The sequence below is a fragment of the Hemitrygon akajei genome, chromosome 5 (genome assembly GCF_048418815.1).
Source record: "Hemitrygon akajei chromosome 5, sHemAka1.3, whole genome shotgun sequence".
Lineage (NCBI taxonomy): Eukaryota > Metazoa > Chordata > Chondrichthyes > Myliobatiformes > Dasyatidae > Hemitrygon > Hemitrygon akajei.
In genome coordinates this window covers 127,660,357-127,681,589 of record NC_133128.1, presented here as the reverse complement: position 1 = coordinate 127,681,589, position 21,233 = coordinate 127,660,357, and the positions used below count along the sequence as shown (strand labels likewise).

General features: G+C 48.1%; 1 protein-coding gene across 7 annotated transcripts in view; it reads left to right on the top strand.

The window, feature by feature from the left end:
* The window catches only part of LOC140728164 (receptor tyrosine-protein kinase erbB-4-like), a 943,636-nt gene that overhangs the window by 820,431 nt on the left and 101,972 nt on the right, over positions 1-21,233 (top strand). For all 7 annotated transcript variants that reach the window (XM_073046453.1, XM_073046457.1, XM_073046456.1 and 4 more), the window contains 3 exons: positions 3,100-3,175; positions 3,328-3,474; positions 20,108-20,205. In XM_073046453.1, the coding sequence (XP_072902554.1) occupies positions 3,100-3,175; positions 3,328-3,474; positions 20,108-20,205 (321 nt within the window). The remainder of the gene's footprint in view (positions 1-3,099; positions 3,176-3,327; positions 3,475-20,107; positions 20,206-21,233) is intronic.

The following is a 21,233-nucleotide window of genomic DNA, read 5'->3' as shown; positions in this document are numbered from 1 at the left end:
AATACAGGATCCTGGAATTTATCACAGGGGCTTTGAAGGTGAGAGAGAGGCAGCATAGGGATCAGGCAATGCTTTACAGCATCAGTGATCACTGATCAGTGTTCAATACCCACCGTTGTCACTAATGAGCTTGCATGTTCACCCTGTGACCATGTGGGTTTCCTCTCTCATTCTGGAGATGTATGCTTAGGGTTAGTGAGTTCTGGGCATGCTATATTGGTACTGGAAGTGTGTGTGACACTTGTGGGCTGTCCCTTGCAGAAACCTCTGACTGTGTTGGTCTTTGATGCAAAGCAATGCATTTCACTGTGTTTCAATGTCCACGTGAAAAATAAAGCTACTCTTTAATCTTTCAATAGAAAACTACTTTGGGTAAAATTAGAATATTTTTGATTCTGGGCATTGCTCGGTGAGAGTGCAGGGCAGTCCTGGAGATGATGGCATTCAGTTATATGGAAGAGGTTACAGAAAATGGGGCTTTTCTTCCTGAACAGAACTGGTTAAGAGGAGATACGAACTCACAAGATACCACAGCTGCTTGAAGTATTGAGCAACACGTGCAAAATGCTGGAGGAACTACTGCAATTTTTTGAGGAAATTACAAGCAGGGTAGATAAAGGAGATGTAGTAGATGTGATGTACTTGGATTTTCAGAAGGCCTTTGACAAGGTGCTGCACATGAGGCTGCTTAGCAAGATAAGAGCCCATGGAATTACAGGGGAGATACTAGCATGGGTGGAGCATTGGCTGATCGGCAGAAAACAGAGAGTGGGATAAAGGGATCCTATTCTGGCTGGTTGCCAGTTACCAGTGGAGTTCCACAGTGGCTGGTGTTGGGACTGTTGCTTTTTATGATGTACATCAATGATTTGGACTACGGGATTAATGGATTTGTGACTATACTTGCTGATGATACAAAGATACGTGGAGGAGTGGATACTGTCGAGGAAACAGAGAGCCTGCAGAGAGACCTAGATAGTTTAGGGAAGTGGGCAAAGAAGTGGCAAATGAAATGCAATGTTGGAAAGTGTATGGTCATGCACTTTGGTGGAAGAAATAAATGGGCAGACTATTATTTAGATGGGGAGAGATTTCAAAATGCAGAGATGCAAAGTGACGTGGGAGTCTTTGTGCAGGACACCCTAAAGGTTAATCTCCAGGTTGAGTCGGTGGTGAAGAAGGTGAATGCAATATTGGCATTCATTTCTAGAGGTATGGAATATAAGAGCAGGGATGTGATGTTGAGGCACTGTAAGGCACTCGTGAAACCATACTTGACGTTTTGGGCTCCTTATTTTAGAAAGGATATACATTGGAGAGGGTTCAGAGAAGATTGTAGAGAATGATTCCAGGAATGAAAGAATTTGAGGGGGAATCTCATAGAAACATTCTGAATGTTAAAAGGCCTGAACATATTAGATATGGCAAAGTTATTTCCCATGGTAGGGGTTTCTAGGACAAGAGGGCATGACTTCACGATTGACGGACGTCCATTTAGAACTGAGATGCGGAGGAACTATTTTAGTAAGAATGTGGTAAATCTGTAGAATTTGTTGCCACAAGCAGCTGTGGAGGCCAAGTCATTGGGTGCATTTAAGGCAGAGTTAGATAGGTTCTTGATTAGCCAGGGCATCAAAGGGTATGGGGAGAAAGCAGGGGAGTGGAGATGACTGGAAGAATTGGATCAGCCCATGACTGAATGGCAGGGCAGACTCGATGGTCTGAATGGCCTACTTCTGCTCCTAAATCTTATGGTCTTATTAACTCAGCAAGTTAGGCCGCCTCTATGGAGGGGAATAAACAGTCAATGTTTTGGGGTGAGACATTTCGTCCAACCTGAGTTCCTCCAGCAAGAGGAGATTTGATTTAATTTCTTATTTCATAACAACATTGAAGGAGGACATTTGGCCCCCCAGGTCTTTGCCAGTCCTCTGAGCAATCCCATCAGTCCTTTTCTCCTTTTATTTCCCTGTAATTGACCCATTAATTGGCCCATCCCCTGACTCTTCTGTCACTCACTGACACAAGGGGTAATTTACAGTGGCAAATGGAACGCCCAGGGCAAACCCACATGGTCACAGGGAGAACTGACATCTTTGGCCTAGATAAGGTCTGTCTTTCACCAAGTTGATCACCTTCCAACAGCAATTGCAGCAGCATCACAGGCATATCGGTAAAGACAACACAGAGCACATGAATTATACAAGACAGCGAGGACTAAAAGATTGTGCAAAACAAGTGTAAAAACACAATCATAGATAAGTCCACATCAGGACAGGAGATGGTCTATGTATCCCTGAAGATAGATGCCACCCTCTTGAGGAAGCACCTCCTGTCGATGCTATCAATGGTGAGGAAGGCTGTGCTCATGATATCCACTGCTCTCCACATTTCTGTGTGTTGGAATTGCCATTCCCAGCCATTAGACAATGAATACTTTCAATGGGCGCATCTTAGAAATTTGTTAGAGTACATGTTGATACTGGCACAAGCACTGCTGGAATGAATGAAAGAATCTGATTCACCCCAGGCCTTTCAATAAGCATAAAGTTAGACAAATATCTGAGGCATGGGACTACTTGAATTACGCTAATAAAAAGCCAGCATAGGCCTAATCAACTGATTGAGAAGTAATCACCTCAAGAAGATCATTTTGTCTGACCATGTGACAAACAGTTGTTTGGACAAATGTAACAGAAGGTAACCCATGCTCAAAGGAAAAGAGAGATGAGAGTTCTGTTGATTGAGGTGGGTCAGATGTGCTCAGTTACAGCAATTGACAGTTGTTGGCCTGTTAATTGGCAACACAGTGCAGATGAGCGTAACACTATTACAGTGCCAGCGACCCTGGTTCAATTCTTCCGTTGTCTGTAAGGAGTTTGTACATTTTCCCTGTGTCCATGGGGATTTCGTCCTGGTGCTCCAGTTTCCTCCCACATTCCAAGGACATAGGCACTAGTAGATTAATTGACCTCTTTGGGCGGTGTAGGCTCACTGGGCCAGGAGAGCCTGTTATTGTGCTGTATCTCTAAATAAAAAAGTAAGTATTTATAATCCCCACATGAGCATCCTGCTAAAATCTAACCCTTGTCCTTGCAGATGCCAATTAAGTGGATGGCTTTGGAATGTATTCACTACCGGAAGTTCACTCACCAAAGCGATGTGTGGAGCTATGGTATGTTTTACAACACTGCTGAAGCAGGAATTAGCAAAAAAACTCTGCACCTTTCTCGCAAATGCCCTGATTTGCTCTGACTCCCCCGTAGATCTTCGGTAGCCCGGCTGTCAGGGCAACTAGTGATTGGTTTTCGTTCTTATTTACAACAGGCGTCACTATTTGGGAGCTGATGACTTTCGGTGGGAAGCCCTATGACGGAATTCCAGCCCGTGAAATACCGGACATCCTGGAGAAAGGAGAACGCCTTTCCCAGCCTCCAATCTGCACCATTGACGTCTACATGGTGATGGTGAAATGTAAGCATCCTCAGTACTGCAGCAGCTCCCATTACAGCTCCCTGAACCAGTCTGGGCTGAACAAAGTCAAAGGCAATGACTGTGAGCTGCAGAATCTCCCAGAAACTGAAGAGCCTTTTGCTTCTATGAGGGCGGTGGTGGGGTGACAGCTTTAGTTGTTCATGGGGAGATTGAGTCTTCAATACTGATATCTCCACTCCTTAAATCCTGATCTAATTTGATCATAGGACTGTGAGCACAGCATCATAAGAACAGCTTTCCTTCCCCCTCCCAACCCCCCTCACTAGCTTATCATCAGCAACCTCACCTCCACCTGTAAAGGTGCGCAGATAACCCCAGTACATTCCTCTGAGTTCAGTTTATTATGTTATTGCTCATTGCTTTGAAAGACTATGTTTTTCGCCCTCAACATTCTTTTCCAATTCTCTCCATACCTTTCATCCTCTGAAGAAAAGGCATTTATTGCTTCCACAAAGCCCTTCTCTTATCTTGAACTATTGCCCCCCTACCCACATTTTATCTTCCTGGACGTCAATTCTGCTTGGAGAATAGATTGTACAGGCAACAATAATGCTGCCTTTGGTCAATTTTAATCATGAAACTTTAAAGTCAAGAATGGAAGAAAGTGTGGCTTAATTTCCATATATTGATCAATGCCAATACCAATCCTTCCCTAACATAGCCCTATACTCATCCTGCTTACCAGCACTGGATCCGTAGGCATCTGTGCATTGGTGATTAAAGAGCTAGATGCTTCTTAAATGTCTTTGCCTCCACCTTTGATTCATGCAGTTCATTCCAGCCACTGGATGAAGAGGTTCTCTCGCAATTCTCCTCTGAACATCTCACCCCTTAACCTCCTGTTTTCTCAAAATCCTAGGAATTATTTCCCCTGCAACTATATATTGGGTTCAGTGCCTTTTTGAAGACTACAATGAAAGCATTTACCAGAACTTCAGAAAGGATCTTGGACACGTTACTCCAAAGGTTCCACCACACTTCTGGCCAGGCTCCCTCCTACCATGAAACCATAAGACATAGCAGCAAAATGAAACTTCTTTGGCCTACCAAGTCTGCTCCACCATTCAATTATGGCGGATTCATTTTACCTTTCTCAATCCAATTTTCCCTCCTTCTCTCTGTAACCCTTAACCCTCTTACTGATGAAAAACTCATCAGTCTCTGACTTAAATACATCTAATGACTGGCCTCCACAGTCCTCTGTGACAATGAATTCCACAGATCCAACATCCTCTGGCTAAAGAAGTTCCTTTCCATCTCAGTTTTAATCAATAGTTAATTTCCAACTAATAGTTACATCCTCTAACCAAGCCTTCCAGTATCCGGTAGGTTTCAATGAGATCTACCCTGCATCCTCCGTTGAGTACAGTCCCAGAGTGCCTCATACGTTAAGCATTTCAGTCCTGCTATCATTCTGGTGAACCTCCTCTGAATCCTCTCAGGACCATCTTCTGAAAGCCTGCGGCCGTCTAAATGTTAAACCGATGCCTTAACATGCACATCCCTATTCACCATCGCCCTTGCAACTGGATACCAACTGAATGATTTCAAAATCTCCTCCTTGTCTCCAAGCCACTCTGACAGGAATATTGAATCCAATTTTCACGTTAGCACCCCGTATGCACAGTAAAAGTGTGTCCAACCAAGCACACTAACAAGCAATAATTTAACCAACATAGGTCAGATGAAGGAAACAAAATGGAGGAACCTAAAAGCTTTTGATCTTGAGTCAGTAACTCCCTTATAGAACAATCTGAGTGTGGGGGCCACTGTGGACACATTATTCTCAAGAGACCCTTATCCTCATTCTGTGCAACTCTAATTTTATTGAAGTTTATCATAGCTTTTGCCATTTCATTTTGTTACTTGGCCTTTACTTCGTGATATGAAGAATGCATTTTAATACTTTTCCTTCAGCGGGCTGTGCGTGCACACTTCATATTCATGTCAGCACTCCGCCAAAATATTATAATTTAAATTATCTCTTTTATAATTGAAAGCTCTATTCTGCCCTGAAGTCCCTGCAAAATTATTTATTTTCACGATCCAGTAAAGGAGCTGCCTACTTGACTAATGTCCTGCCTTAACTAAGCTGATCCCCAGATACTGCAAATTCTTTTCAAAAAATGATGAATAAAAGATGCTAGTGTCTGTAAAAATATTGGTGATTCACCGTACTCACACACGCTGATCACAATATGACATAATCATAGAACAGTACAGCACAGTACAGGCCCTTCAGCCCACAAAGTTATGCCGACACTTTAACCTGCACTAAGATCAATCTAACCTTTCCTTCCAACTTTTTTTCTACCATTCACGTGCCTAAGAGTTTCTTAGCTGACCCTAACTTAACTGCCTCTATCATTCTTGTCGGGGCTTTACAGTCACCATGCTCTACATAAAAATCTTATCTCTGACATCCCCTATACTTTCCTCCATTCACCTTAAAAGTATTCTTTTTTGTGTTAGTTGTCTCCAGCTATCCACTGAATCTATGCCTCTTATCATTTGTACACCTCTATGATGTCCCCTCTCATCTTCCTTCGCTCCAAAGAGAAATACCCTAGCTCGGTCAAACTTTTCCTCATAAGACATGCTCGCTAATTCAGGCAAAGCATCCTGGTAAATCCCCTCTGCCCCCTGTTTAAAGCTTCCACATCCACCCTACAACACTGAGGCACCCACACCACAATCTGTGCCAACACATTGACTGGAGTCTTACTTACACATGGACTACAGCCTGGACTCGCACATTGACTACAGCCTGTACTCACACATTGACTACAGCCTGTACTCACACATTGACTACAGCCTGGACTCGCACATTGACTACAGCCTGGACTCGCACATTGACTACAGCCTGCACTCGCACATTGACTACAGCCTAGACTCCCACATGGACTACAGCCTAGACTCGCACATTGACTACAGCCTGCACTCGCACATTGACTGCAGCCTGCACTCGCAAATTAACTACAGCCTGGACTCGCACATTGAATACAGACTGCACTCGCACATTGACTACAGCCTGCACTCGCAAATTGACTACAGCCTGGACTCGCACATTGACTACAGACTGCACTCGCACATTGACTGCAGCCTGCACTCGCACATTGACTACAGCCTGGACTCGCACATTGACTACAGCCTGTACTCGCACATTGACTACAGCCTCAACACGCAAATTGACTACAGACTGTACTCGCACATTGACTGCAGCCTGCACTCGCAAATTGACTACAGCCTGGACTCGCACATTGAATACAGACTGCACTCGCACATTGACTACAGCCTGCACTCGCAAATTGACTACAGCCTGGACTCGCACATTGACTACAGACTGCACTCGCACATTGACTGCAGCCTGCACTCGCACATTGACTACAGCCTGTACTCGCACATTGACTACAGCCTGGACTCGCACATTGACTACAGCCTGTACTCGCACATTGACTACAGCCTGTACTCGCACATTGACTACAGCCTGGACTCGCACATTGACTACAGCCTGTGCTCGCACATTGACTACAGCCTGCACTCGCACATTGACTACAGCCTGTACTCGCACATTGACTACAGCCTAGACTCGCACATTGACTACAGCCTGGACTCGCACATTGACTACAGCCTGTACTCGCACATTGACTACAGCCTGGACTCGCACATTGACTACAGCCTGTACTCGCACATTGACTACAGCCTGGACTCGCACATTGACTACAGCCTGGACTCGCACATTGACTACAGCCTCAACACGCAAATTGACTACAGACTGTACTCGCACATTGACTACAGCCTGTACTCGCACATTGACTACAGCCTCAACACGCAAATTGACTACAGACTGTACTCGCACATTGACTACAGCCTGGACTCGCACGTTGACTACAGCCTGCACTCGCAAATTGACTACAGCCTGGACTCGCACATTGACTACAGACTGCACTCGCACATTGACTGCAGCCTGCACTCGCACATTGACTACAGCCTGTACTCGCACATTGACTACAGCCTGCACTCGCACATTGACTACAGCCTGTACTCCCACATTGACTACAGCCTGGACTCGCACATTGACTACAGACTGCACTCGCACATTGACTGCAGCCTGCACTCGCACATTGACTACAGCCTGTACTCGCACATTGACTACAGCCTGGACTCGCACATTGACTACAGACTGTACTCGCACATTGACTACAGCCTGTACTCGCACATTGACTACAGCCTCAACACGCAAATTGACTACAGACTGTACTCGCACATTGACTACAGCCTGCACTCGCACATTGACTACAGCCTGGACTCGCACATTGACTACAGCCTCAACACGCAAATTGACTACAGACTGTACTCGCACATTGACTACAGCCTGCACTCGCACATTGACTACAGCCTGGACTCGAACATTGTCTACAGCCTGGACTCGCACATTGACTACAGACTGCACTCGCACATTGACTACAGACTGCACTCGCACATTGACTGCAGCCTGCACTCGCAAATTGACTACAGCCTGGACTCGCACATTGACTACAGCCTGGACTCGCACATTGACTACAGCCTGTACTCACACATTGACTACAGCCTGTACTCGCACATTGACTACAGCCTGTACTCACACATTGAATACAGCCTGTACTCACACATTGACTACAGCCTGTACTCACACATTGACTACAGCCTGGACTCGCACATTGACTACAACCTGTACTCACACATTGACTACAGACTGTACTCGCACATTGACTGCAGCCTGCACTCGCAAATTGACTACAGCCTGGACTCGCACATTGAATACAGACTGCACTCGCACATTGACTACAGCCTGCACTCGCAAATTGACTACAGCCTGGACTCGCACATTGACTACAGACTGCACTCGCACATTGACTGCAGCCTGCACTCGCACATTGACTACAGCCTGTACTCGCACATTGACTACAGCCTGGACTCGCACATTGACTACAGCCTGTACTCGCACATTGACTACAGCCTCAACACGCAAATTGACTACAGACTGTACTCGCACATTGACTACAGCCTGTACTCGCACATTGACTACAGCCTCAACACGCAAATTGACTACAGACTGTACTCGCACATTGACTACAGCCTGGACTCGCACGTTGACTACAGCCTGCACTCGCAAATTGACTACAGCCTGGACTCGCACATTGACTACAGACTGCACTCGCACATTGACTGCAGCCTGCACTCGCACATTGACTACAGCCTGTACTCGCACATTGACTACAGCCTGCACTCGCACATTGACTACAGCCTCAACACGCAAATTGACTACAGACTGTACTCGCACATTGACTACAGCCTGCACTCGCACATTGACTACAGCCTGGACTCGCACATTGACTACAGCCTCAACACGCAAATTGACTACAGACTGTACTCGCACATTGACTACAGCCTGCACTCGCACATTGACTACAGCCTGGACTCGAACATTGTCTACAGCCTGGACTCGCACATTGACTACAGACTGCACTCGCACATTGACTACAGACTGCACTCGCACATTGACTGCAGCCTGCACTCGCAAATTGACTACAGCCTGGACTCGCACATTGACTACAGCCTGGACTCGCACATTGACTACAGCCTGTACTCACACATTGACTACAGCCTGTACTCGCACATTGACTACAGCCTGTACTCACACATTGAATACAGCCTGTACTCACACATTGACTACAGCCTGTACTCACACATTGACTACAGCCTGGACTCGCACATTGACTACAACCTGTACTCACACATTGACTACAGACTGTACTCGCACATTGACTGCAGCCTGCACTCGCAAATTGACTACAGCCTGGACTCGCACATTGAATACAGACTGCACTCGCACATTGACTACAGCCTGCACTCGCAAATTGACTACAGCCTGGACTCGCACATTGACTACAGACTGCACTCGCACATTGACTGCAGCCTGCACTCGCACATTGACTACAGCCTGTACTCGCACATTGACTACAGCCTGGACTCGCACATTGACTACAGCCTGTACTCGCACATTGACTACAGCCTCAACACGCAAATTGACTACAGACTGTACTCGCACATTGACTACAGCCTGTACTCGCACATTGACTACAGCCTCAACACGCAAATTGACTACAGACTGTACTCGCACATTGACTACAGCCTGGACTCGCACGTTGACTACAGCCTGCACTCGCAAATTGACTACAGCCTGGACTCGCACATTGACTACAGACTGCACTCGCACATTGACTGCAGCCTGCACTCGCACATTGACTACAGCCTGTACTCGCACATTGACTACAGCCTGCACTCGCAAATTGACTACAGCCTGGACTCGCACATTGACTACAGACTGCACTCGCACATTGACTACAGCCTGTACTCCCACATTGACTACAGCCTGGACTCGCACATTGACTACAGACTGCACTCGCACATTGACTGCAGCCTGCACTCGCACATTGACTACAGCCTGTACTCGCACATTGACTACAGCCTGGACTCGCACATTGACTACAGACTGTACTCGCACATTGACTACAGCCTGTACTCGCACATTGACTACAGCCTCAACACGCAAATTGACTACAGACTGTACTCGCACATTGACTACAGCCTGCACTCGCACATTGACTACAGCCTGGACTCGCACATTGACTACAGCCTCAACACGCAAATTGACTACAGACTGTACTCGCACATTGACTACAGCCTGCACTCGCACATTGACTACAGCCTGGACTCGAACATTGTCTACAGCCTGGACTCGCACATTGACTACAGACTGCACTCGCACATTGACTACAGACTGCACTCGCACATTGACTGCAGCCTGCACTCGCAAATTGACTACAGCCTGGACTCGCACATTGACTACAGCCTGGACTCGCACATTGACTACAGCCTGTACTCACACATTGACTACAGCCTGTACTCGCACATTGACTACAGCCTGTACTCACACATTGAATACAGCCTGTACTCACACATTGACTACAGCCTGTACTCACACATTGACTACAGCCTGGACTCGCACATTGACTACAACCTGTACTCGGACATTGACTACAGCCTGGACTCGAACATTGTCTACAGCCTGTACTCCCACATTGACTACAGCCTGGACTCCCACATTGACTACAGCCTGGACTCGAACATTGACTACATCCTGTACTCCCACATTGACTACAGCCTGTACTCACACATTGACTACAGCCTGGACTCCCACATTGACTACAGCCTGTACTCGCACATTGACTACAGCCTGTACTCGCACATTGACTACAGCCTGCACTCGCACATTGACTACAGCCTGGACTCCCACATTGACTACAGCCTCAACACGCAAATTGACTACAGACTGTACTCGCACATTGACTACAGCCTGGACTCGAACATTGACTACAGCCTGGACTCGAACATTGTCTACAGCCTGTACTCCCACATTGACTACAGCCGGGACTCGCACATTGACTACATCCTGTACTCCCACATTGACTACAGCCTGCACTCGCACATTGACTACAGCCTGGACTCCCACATTGACTACAGCCTCAACACGCAAATTGACTACAGCCTGGACTCGCACATTGACTACAGCCTGGACTCGCACATTGACTACAGCCTGTACTCGGACATTGACTACAGCCTCAACACGCAAATTGACTACAGACTGTACTCGCACATTGACTACAGCCTCAACACGCAAATTGACTACAGACTGTACTCGCACATTGACTACAGCCTGGACTCGCACATTGACTACAGCCTGTACTCGCATATTGACTACAGCCTGTACTCGCACATTGACTACAGCCTGGACTCGCACATTGACTACAGCCTGCACTCGCAAATTGACTACAGCCTGTACTCGCAAATTGACTACAGACTGCACTCGCACATTGACTACAGCCTGGACTCGCACATTGACTACAGCCTGGACTCGCACATTGACGACAGCCTGTACTCGCATATTGACTACAGCCTGTACTCGCACATTGACTACAGCCTGGACTCGCACATTGACTACAGCCTGCACTCGCATATTGACTACAGCCTGGACTGGCATATTGACTACAGCCTGTACTCGCACATTGACTACAACCTGTACTCGCACATTGACTACAGCCTAGACTCGCACATTGACTACAGCCTGGACTCACATATTGACTACAACCTGTACTCGCACATTGACCACAGCCTGGACTCGCACATTGACTACAGCCTGGACTCGCACATTGACTACAGCCTCAACACGCAAATTGACTACAGACTGCACTCGCACATTGACTACAACCTGTACTCGCACATTGACTACAGCCTGGACTCGCACATTGACTACAGCCTGTACTCCCACATTGACTACAGCCTGTACTCGCACATTGACTACGGGCTGGACTCGCATATTGACTACAACCTGTACTCGCACATTGACTACAACCTGTACTCGCACATTGACTACAGCCTGGACTCGCACATTGACTACAGCCTGTACTCCCACATTGACTACAGCCTGTACTCCCACATTGACTACAGCCTGTACTCGCACATTGACTACGGGCTGGACTCGCATATTGACTACAGCCTGGACTCGCACATTGACTACAGCCTGCACTCGCACATTGACTACAGCCTGCACTCGCACATTGACTACAACCTGTACTCGCACATTGACTACAACCTGTACTCGCACATTGACTACAGCCTGGACTCGCACATTGACTACAGCCTGCACTCGCACATTGACTACAGCCTGGACTCGCACATTGACTACAGCCTCAACACGCAAATTGACTACAGACTGCACTCGCACATTGACTACAACCTGTAATCGCACATTGACTACAGCCTAGACTCGCACATTGACTACAGCCTGGACTCACATATTGACTACAGCCTGTACTCGCACATTGACTACAGCCTGCACTCGCAAATTGACTACAGACTGTATTCGCACATTGACTACAACCTGGACTCGCACATTGACTACAGCCTGTACTCGCACATTGACTACAGCCTCAACACGCAAATTGACTACAGACTGTATTCGCACATTGACTACAACCTGGACTCGCACATTGAGTACAGCCTGGACTCGCACATTGACTACAGCCTGCACTCGCACATTGACTACAGACTGCACTCGCACATTGACTACAACCTGTACTCGCACATTGACTACAGCCTGGACTCGAACATTGTCTACAGCCTGTACTCGCACATTGACTACAGCCTGTACTCGCATATTGACTACAGCCTGTACTCGCACATTGACTACAGCCTGTACTCGAACATTGTCTACAGCCTGTACTCGCACATTGACTACAGCCTGGACTCGCACATTGTCTACAGCCTGTTCTCGCACGTTGACTACAGCCTGTACTCGCACGTTGACTACAGCCTGGACTCGCACATTGACTACAGCCTGTACTCGAACATTGTCTACAGCCTGTTCTCGCACGTTGACTACAGCCTGTACTCGCACGTTGACTACAGCCTGGACTCGCACATTGACTACAGCCTGGACTCGCACATTGACTACAGCCTGGACTCGCACATTGACTACAGCCTGTACTCGCACATTGACTACAGCCTGTACTCGAACATTGTCTACAGCCTGTTCTCGCACGTTGACTACAGCCTGTACTCGCACGTTGACTACAGCCTGGACTCGCACATTGACTACAGCCTGGACTCGCACATTGACTACAGACTGCACTCGCACATTGACTACAACCTGTACTCGCACATTGACTACAGCCTGGACTCGAACATTGTCTACAGCCTGTACTCGCACATTGACTACAGCCTGTACTCGCACGTTGACTACAGCCTGGACTCGCACATTGACTACAGCCTGGACTCGCACATTGACTACAGCCTGTACTCGCACGTTGACTACAGCCTGGACTCGCACGTTGACTACAGCCTGTACTCGCACGTTGACTACAGCCTGTACTCGCACGTTGACTACAGCCTGGACTCGCACATTGACTACAGCCTGGACTCGCACATTGACTACAGCCTGCACTCGCAAATTGACTGCAGCCTGGACTCGCACATTGACTACAGCCTGCACTCGCACATTGACTACAGCCTGTACTCGCACATTGACTACAGCCTGTACTCGCACATTGACTACAGCCTGGACTCGCACATTGACTACAGCCTGTACTCGCACATTGACTACAGCCTGTACTCGCACATTGACTACAGCCTGTACTCGCACTTTGACTACAGCCTGTACTCGCACATGGACTACAGCCTGTACTCGCATATTGACTACAGCCTGTACTCGCATATTGACTACAGCCTGTAATCGCATATTGACTACAGCCTGTACTCGCACATTGACTACAGCCTCGACTCGCAAATTGACTACAGCCTGTACTCGCACATTGACTACAGCCTGGACTCGCAAATTGACTACAGCCTGTACTCGCACATTGACTACAGCCTGTACTCGCATATTGACTACAGCCTGTACTCGCACATTGACTACAGCCTGTACTCGCACATTGACTACAACCTGTACTCGCACATTGACTACAGCCTGTACTCGCACATGGACTACAGCCTGTACTCGCATATTGACTACAGCCTGTACTCGCACATGGACTACAGCCTGTACTCGCATATTGACTACAGCCTGTACTCGCATATTGACTACAACCTGTACTCGCACATTGACTACAGCCTGTACTCGCACATTGACTACAACCTGTACTCGCACATGGACTACAGCCTGGACTCGCACATTGACTACAGCCTGTACTCGCACATTGACTACAGCCTGGACTCCCACATTGACTACAGCCTGTACTGGCATATTGACTACAGCCTGGACTCGCACATTGACTACAGCCTGGACTCGCACATTGACTACAGCCTGCACTCGCACATTGACTACAGCCTGCACTCGCACATTGACTACAGCCTGGACTGGCATATTGACTACAGCCTGGACTCGCAAATTGACTACAGCCTGGACTCGCACATTGACTACAGCCTGCACTCCCATATTGATTACAGCTTGCGTTCGCACATTGACTACAGCCTGCACTCCCATATTGATTACAGCTTGCGTTCGCACATTGACTACAGCCTGTACTAGCACGTTGACTACAGCCTGTACTCGCACGTTGACTACAGCCTGTACTCGCACGTTGACTACAGCCTGTACTCGCACATTGACTACAGCCTGGACTGGCATATTGACTACAGCCTGGACTGGCATATTGACTACAGCCTGGACTCGCACATTGACTACAGCCTGGACTCGCACATTGACTACAGCCTGTACTCACACATTGACTACAGCCTGTACTCGCACGTTGACTACAGCCTGTACTCGCACGTTGACTACAGCCTGTACTCGCACATTGACTACAGCCTGGACTGGCATATTGACTACAGCCTGGACTGGCATATTGACTACAGCCTGGACTCGCACATTGACTACAGCCTGGACTCCCATATTGATTACAGCTTGCGTTCGCACATTGACTACAGCCTGCACTCCCACATTGACTACAGCCTGTACTCGCACATTGACTACAGCCTGTACTCGCACGTTGACTACAGCCTGGACTCGCACATTGACTACAGCCTGGAGTCGCACATTGACTACAGCCTGTACTCGCACATTGACTACAGCCTGTACTCGCACATTGACTACAGCCTGTACTCGCACATTGACTACAGCCTGCACTCGCAAATTGACTGCAGCCTGCACTCGCAAATTGACTACAGACTGCACTCGCACATTGACTGCAGCCTGCACTCGCACATTGACTACAGCCTGCACTCGCAAATTGACTACAGCCAGTACTCGCACATTGACTACAACCTGTTCTCGCACGTTGACTACAGCCTGTACTCACACATTGACTACAGCCTGGACTCGAACATTGTCTACAGCCTGGACTCGCACATTGACTACAGCCTGTACTCGCACATTGACTACAGCCTGGACTCGCACATTGACTACAGCCTGTACTCACACATTGACTACAGCCTGTACTCGCACGTTGACTACAGCCTGTACTCACACATTGACTACAGCCTGTACTCGCACATTGACTACAGCCTGTACTCGCACGTTGACTACAGCCTGTACTCGCACGTTGACTACAGCCTGTACTCGCACGTTGACTACAGCCTGTACTCACACGTTGACTACAGCCTGTACTCGCACGTTGACTACATCCTGTACTCACACATTGACTACAGCCTGTACTCGCACATTGACTACAGCCTGTACTCACACATTGACTACAGACTGCACTCGCACATTGACTACAGCCTCAACACGCAAATTGACTACAGACTGTACTCGCACATTGACTACAGCCTGTACTCGCACATTGACTACAGCCTCAACACGCAAATTGACTACAGACTGTACTCGCACATTGACTACAGCCTGTACTCGCACATTGACTACAGCCTGTACTCGCACATTGACTACAGCCTGGACTCGCACATTGACTACAGCCTGCACTCGCACATTGACTACAGACTGCACTCGCACATTGACTGCAGCCTGGACTCGCACATTGACTGCAGCCTGGACTCGCACATTGACTACAGCCTGTACTCGGACATTGACTACAGCCTCAACACGCAAATTGACTACAGCCTGGACTCGCACATTGACTACAGCCTGCACTCCCATATTGATTACAGCTTGCGTTCGCACATTGACTACAGCCTGCACTCCCACATTGACTACAGCCTGTACTCGCACATTGACTACAGCCTGTACTCGCACGTTGACTACAGCCTGGACTCGCACATTGACTACAGCCTGGACTCGCACATTGACTACAGCCTGGACTCGCACATTGACTGCAGCCTGCACTCGCAAATTGACTACAGACTGCACTCGCACATTGACTGCAGCCTGCACTCGCACATTGACTACAGCCTGCACTCGCAAATTGACTACAGCCTGCACTCGCACATTGACTACAGCCTGCACTCGCAAATTGACTACAGCCAGTACTCGCACATTGACTACAACCTGTTCTCGCACGTTGACTACAGCCTGTACTCACACATTGACTACAGCCTGGACTCGAACATTGTCTACAGCCTGGACTCGCACATTGACTACAGCCTGTACTCGCACATTGACTACAGCCTGGACTCGCACATTGACTACAGCCTGTACTCACACATTGACTACAGCCTGTACTCGCACATTGACTACAGCCTGTACTCGCACGTTGACTACAGCCTGTACTCACACGTTGACTACAGCCTGTACTCGCACGTTGACTACAGCCTGTACTCACACATTGACTACAGCCTGGACTCGCACATTGACTACAGCCTGGACTCGCACATTGACTACAGCCTGTACTCACACATTGACTACAGCCTGGACTCGCACATTGACTACAGCCTGTACTCGCACATTGACTACAGCCTGCACTCGCAAATTGACTGCAGCCTGCACTCGCAAATTGACTACAGACTGCACTCGCACATTGACTGCAGCCTGCACTCGCACATTGACTACAGCCTGCACTCGCAAATTGACTACAGCCAGTACTCGCACATTGACTACAACCTGTTCTCGCACGTTGACTACAGCCTGTACTCACACATTGACTACAGCCTGGACTCGAACATTGTCTACAGCCTGGACTCGCACATTGACTACAGCCTGTACTCGCACATTGACTACAGCCTGGACTCGCACATTGACTACAGCCTGTACTCACACATTGACTACAGCCTGTACTCACACATTGACTACAGCCTGTACTCGCACGTTGACTACAGCCTGTACTCGCACGTTGACTACAGCCTGGACTCGCACATTGACTACAGCCTGTACTCGGACATTGACTACAGCCTCAACACGCAAATTGACTACAGCCTGGACTCGCACATTGACTACAGCCTGCACTCCCATATTGATTACAGCTTGCGTTCGCACATTGACTACAGCCTGCACTCCCACATTGACTACAGCCTGTACTCGCACATTGACTACAGCCTGTACTCGCACGTTGACTACAGCCTGGACTCGCACATTGACTACAGCCTGGACTCGCACATTGACTACAGCCTGTACTCGCACATTGACTACAGCCTGGACTCGCACATTGACTACAGCCTGTACTCGCACATTGACTACAGCCTGCACTCGCAAATTGACTGCAGCCTGCACTCGCAAATTGACTGCAGCCTGCACTCGCAAATTGACTACAGACTGCACTCGCACATTGACTGCAGCCTGCACTCGCACATTGACTACAGCCTGCACTCGCAAATTGACTACAGCCAGTACTCGCACATTGACTACAACCTGTTCTCGCACGTTGACTACAGCCTGTACTCACACATTGACTACAGCCTGGACTCGAACATTGTCTACAGCCTGGACTCGCACATTGACTACAGCCTGTACTCACACATTGACTACAGCCTGTACTCGCACATTGACTACAGCCTGTACTCGCACGTTGACTACAGCCTGTACTCACACATTGACTACAGCCTGCACTCGCACATTGACTACAGTCTGCACTCGCAAATTGACTGCAGCCTGTACTCGCACGTTGACTACAGCCTGTACTCACACATTGACTACAGCCTGGACTCGCACATTGACTACAGCCTGGACTCGCACATTGACTGCAGCCTGCACTCGCACATTGACTACAGCCTGCACTCGCAAATTGACTACAGCCAGTACTCGCACATTGACTACAACCTGTTCTCGCACGTTGACTACAGCCTGTACTCACACATTGACTACAGCCTGGACTCGAACATTGTCTACAGCCTGGACTCGCACATTGACTACAGCCTGTACTCGCACATTGACTACAGCCTGGACTCGCACATTGACTACAGCCTGTACTCGCACATTGACTACAGCCTGGACTCGCACATTGACTACAGCCTGTACTCGCACATTGACTACAGCCTGGACTCGCACATTGACTACAGCCTGTACTCGCACATTGACTACAGCCTGTACTCGCACGTTGACTACAGCCTGTACTCGCACATTGACTACAGCCTGTACTCGCACATTGACTACAGCCTGTACTCGCACATTGACTACAGCCTGTACTCGCACGTTGACTACAGCCTGTACTCGCACGTTGACTACAGCCTGGACTCGCACGTTGACTACAGCCTGGACTCGCACATTGACTACAGCCTGTACTCGCACATTGACTACAGCCTGTACTCACACATTGACTACAGACTGCACTCGCACATTGACTACAGCCTCAACACGCAAATTGACTACAGACTGTACTCGCACATTGACTACAGCCTGTACTCGCACATTGACTACAGCCTCAACACGCAAATTGACTACAGACTGTACTCGCACATTGACTACAGCCTGGACTCGCACATTGACTACAGCCTGCACTCGCACATTGACTACAGACTGCACTCGCATATTGACTGCAGCCTGGACTCGCACATTGACTACAGCCTGGACTCGCACATTGACTACAGCCTGTACTCGGACATTGACTACAGCCTCAACACGCAAATTGACTACAGCCTGGACTCGCACATTGACTACAGCCTGGACTCGCACATTGACTACAGCCTGTACTCGGACATTGACTACAGCCTCAACATGCAAATTGACTACAGACTGTACTCGCACATTGACTACAGCCTCAACACGCAAATTGACTACAGACTGTACTCGCACATTGACTACAGCCTGGACTCGCACATTGACTACAGCCTGCACTCGCACATTGATTGCAGCCTGTACTCGCACATTGATTGCAGCCTGTACTCGCACATTGACTACAGCCTGTACTCGCACATTGACTACAGCCTGGACTCGCACATTGACTACAGCCTGTACTCGCACATTGACTACAGCCTGTACTCGCACATTGATTGCAGCCTGTACTCGCACATTGACTACAGCCTGTACTCGCACATTGACTACAGCCTGGACTCGCACATTGACTACAGCCTGCACTCGCACATTGACTACAGCCTGCGTTTGCATATTGACTATAGCCTGTACTCGCACATTGACTACAACCTGTACTCCCACATTGACTACAGCCTGGACTCGCACATTGACTACAGCCTGGACTCGCATATTGACTACAGCCTGCGTTTGCATATTGACTATAGCCTGTACTCGCACATTGACTACAACCTGTACTCGCACATTGACTACAGCCTGTACTGGCATATTGACTACAGCCTGGACTCGCATATTGACTACAGCCTGTACTGGCATATTGACTACAGCCTGGACTGGCATATTGACCTGCCTGTACTGGCATATTGACTACAGCCTGGACTCGCATATTGACTACAGCCTGCGTTTGCATATTGACTACAGCCTGGACTCGCATATTGACTACAGCCTGCGTTTGCATATTGACTACAGCCTGTACTGGCATATTGACTACAGCCTGTACTCACACATTAACTACAGCCTGTACTCGCATATCGACTACAGCCTGCGTTTGCATATTGACTACAGCCTGGACTGGCATATTGACCTGCCTGTTTTCTGTGCATTGCCCTATGGGATTTTCTCTGTTTTCTGAGGTCCTGCTTTCCTTCCTCTTATCTCCAGGCTGGATGATTGATGCTGACAGCAGGCCGAAGTTCAAAGAATTGGCTGCAGAATTTTCTAGAATGGCTCGAGATCCACAGAGGTACTTGGTAATTCAGGTCAGTCCTGTTTAATTTCATTTTCTGAATTGGAATGATCATGCCATGAACAGCTAAGGGAAATTTTTTTTCAGTGCTTATTGTGTTTTGAGGCTCTTCAGTTTACAGAGCAAGCACTCTGCAGCACTCCATCATCTCACTCACCTATCAGGGTGGAAGTTTGGGGTAAATCTCCAGAACACAGGAAGAGGGCAGTCCTCTCAGTCTTCTAATGAAGCGCCTCTGAAATATGCCAAGCCATTCAGGCCCTCTGTTCCTCCCTGCCACTTGAACAATAGCTGCCATGCACACAAACTTCTTTAGAAATAAGAACAGGAGTATGACTTGCCTGCCCTGTAGCTGAGACATCTAAAACTGGAGGGAAGATTCAGGGTAAGAAGTAACATTAAATCATAAGATTTCTGAATAAGCAATATTTTGTCGAGGATATAAGACCATAAGACATAGGAGCAGAATTAGACCATTTGGCCCATCGAGTCTGCTCCACCATTCAACCACGGCTCGTCCAATTTTCCCCTCCACAGCCCCACTCCCCGGCCTTCTCCCCATAACCTTTGATGCCATGTCCAAACAAAAACCTATTAATTTCCGCCTTAAATGCACCCAATGACCTGGGCTCCACAGCTGCATGTGGTAACAAATTCACCACCCTCTGGTGAAAAAGAATTCTCTGCATCTCCCCCCACCCTATCCTGAGGCTGTGCCCTCTTGTCCTAGACTGCCCCACCATGGGAAACATCCTTTCCACAGCTGCTCTGTCTAGGCCTTTCAACATTCGAAAGGTTTCAATGGATTCCTCCTTATCCTTCTGAAGTCCAGCGAGTACAGACCAAGACTCCTCAAACGTTCCTCATATGATAACCCTTTCATTCCCACAATCATCCGTTTCTGAACCCTCTCCAATGCCAGCACATCTTCTCTTAGATGAGGAACCCAAAACTGTTCACACAACAAAAAAAAATATTGAGATCTTGGGCTTAACGCCTGAATTGGTGGTGGAAACAGTGACTCTTATAACATTCAAGAAT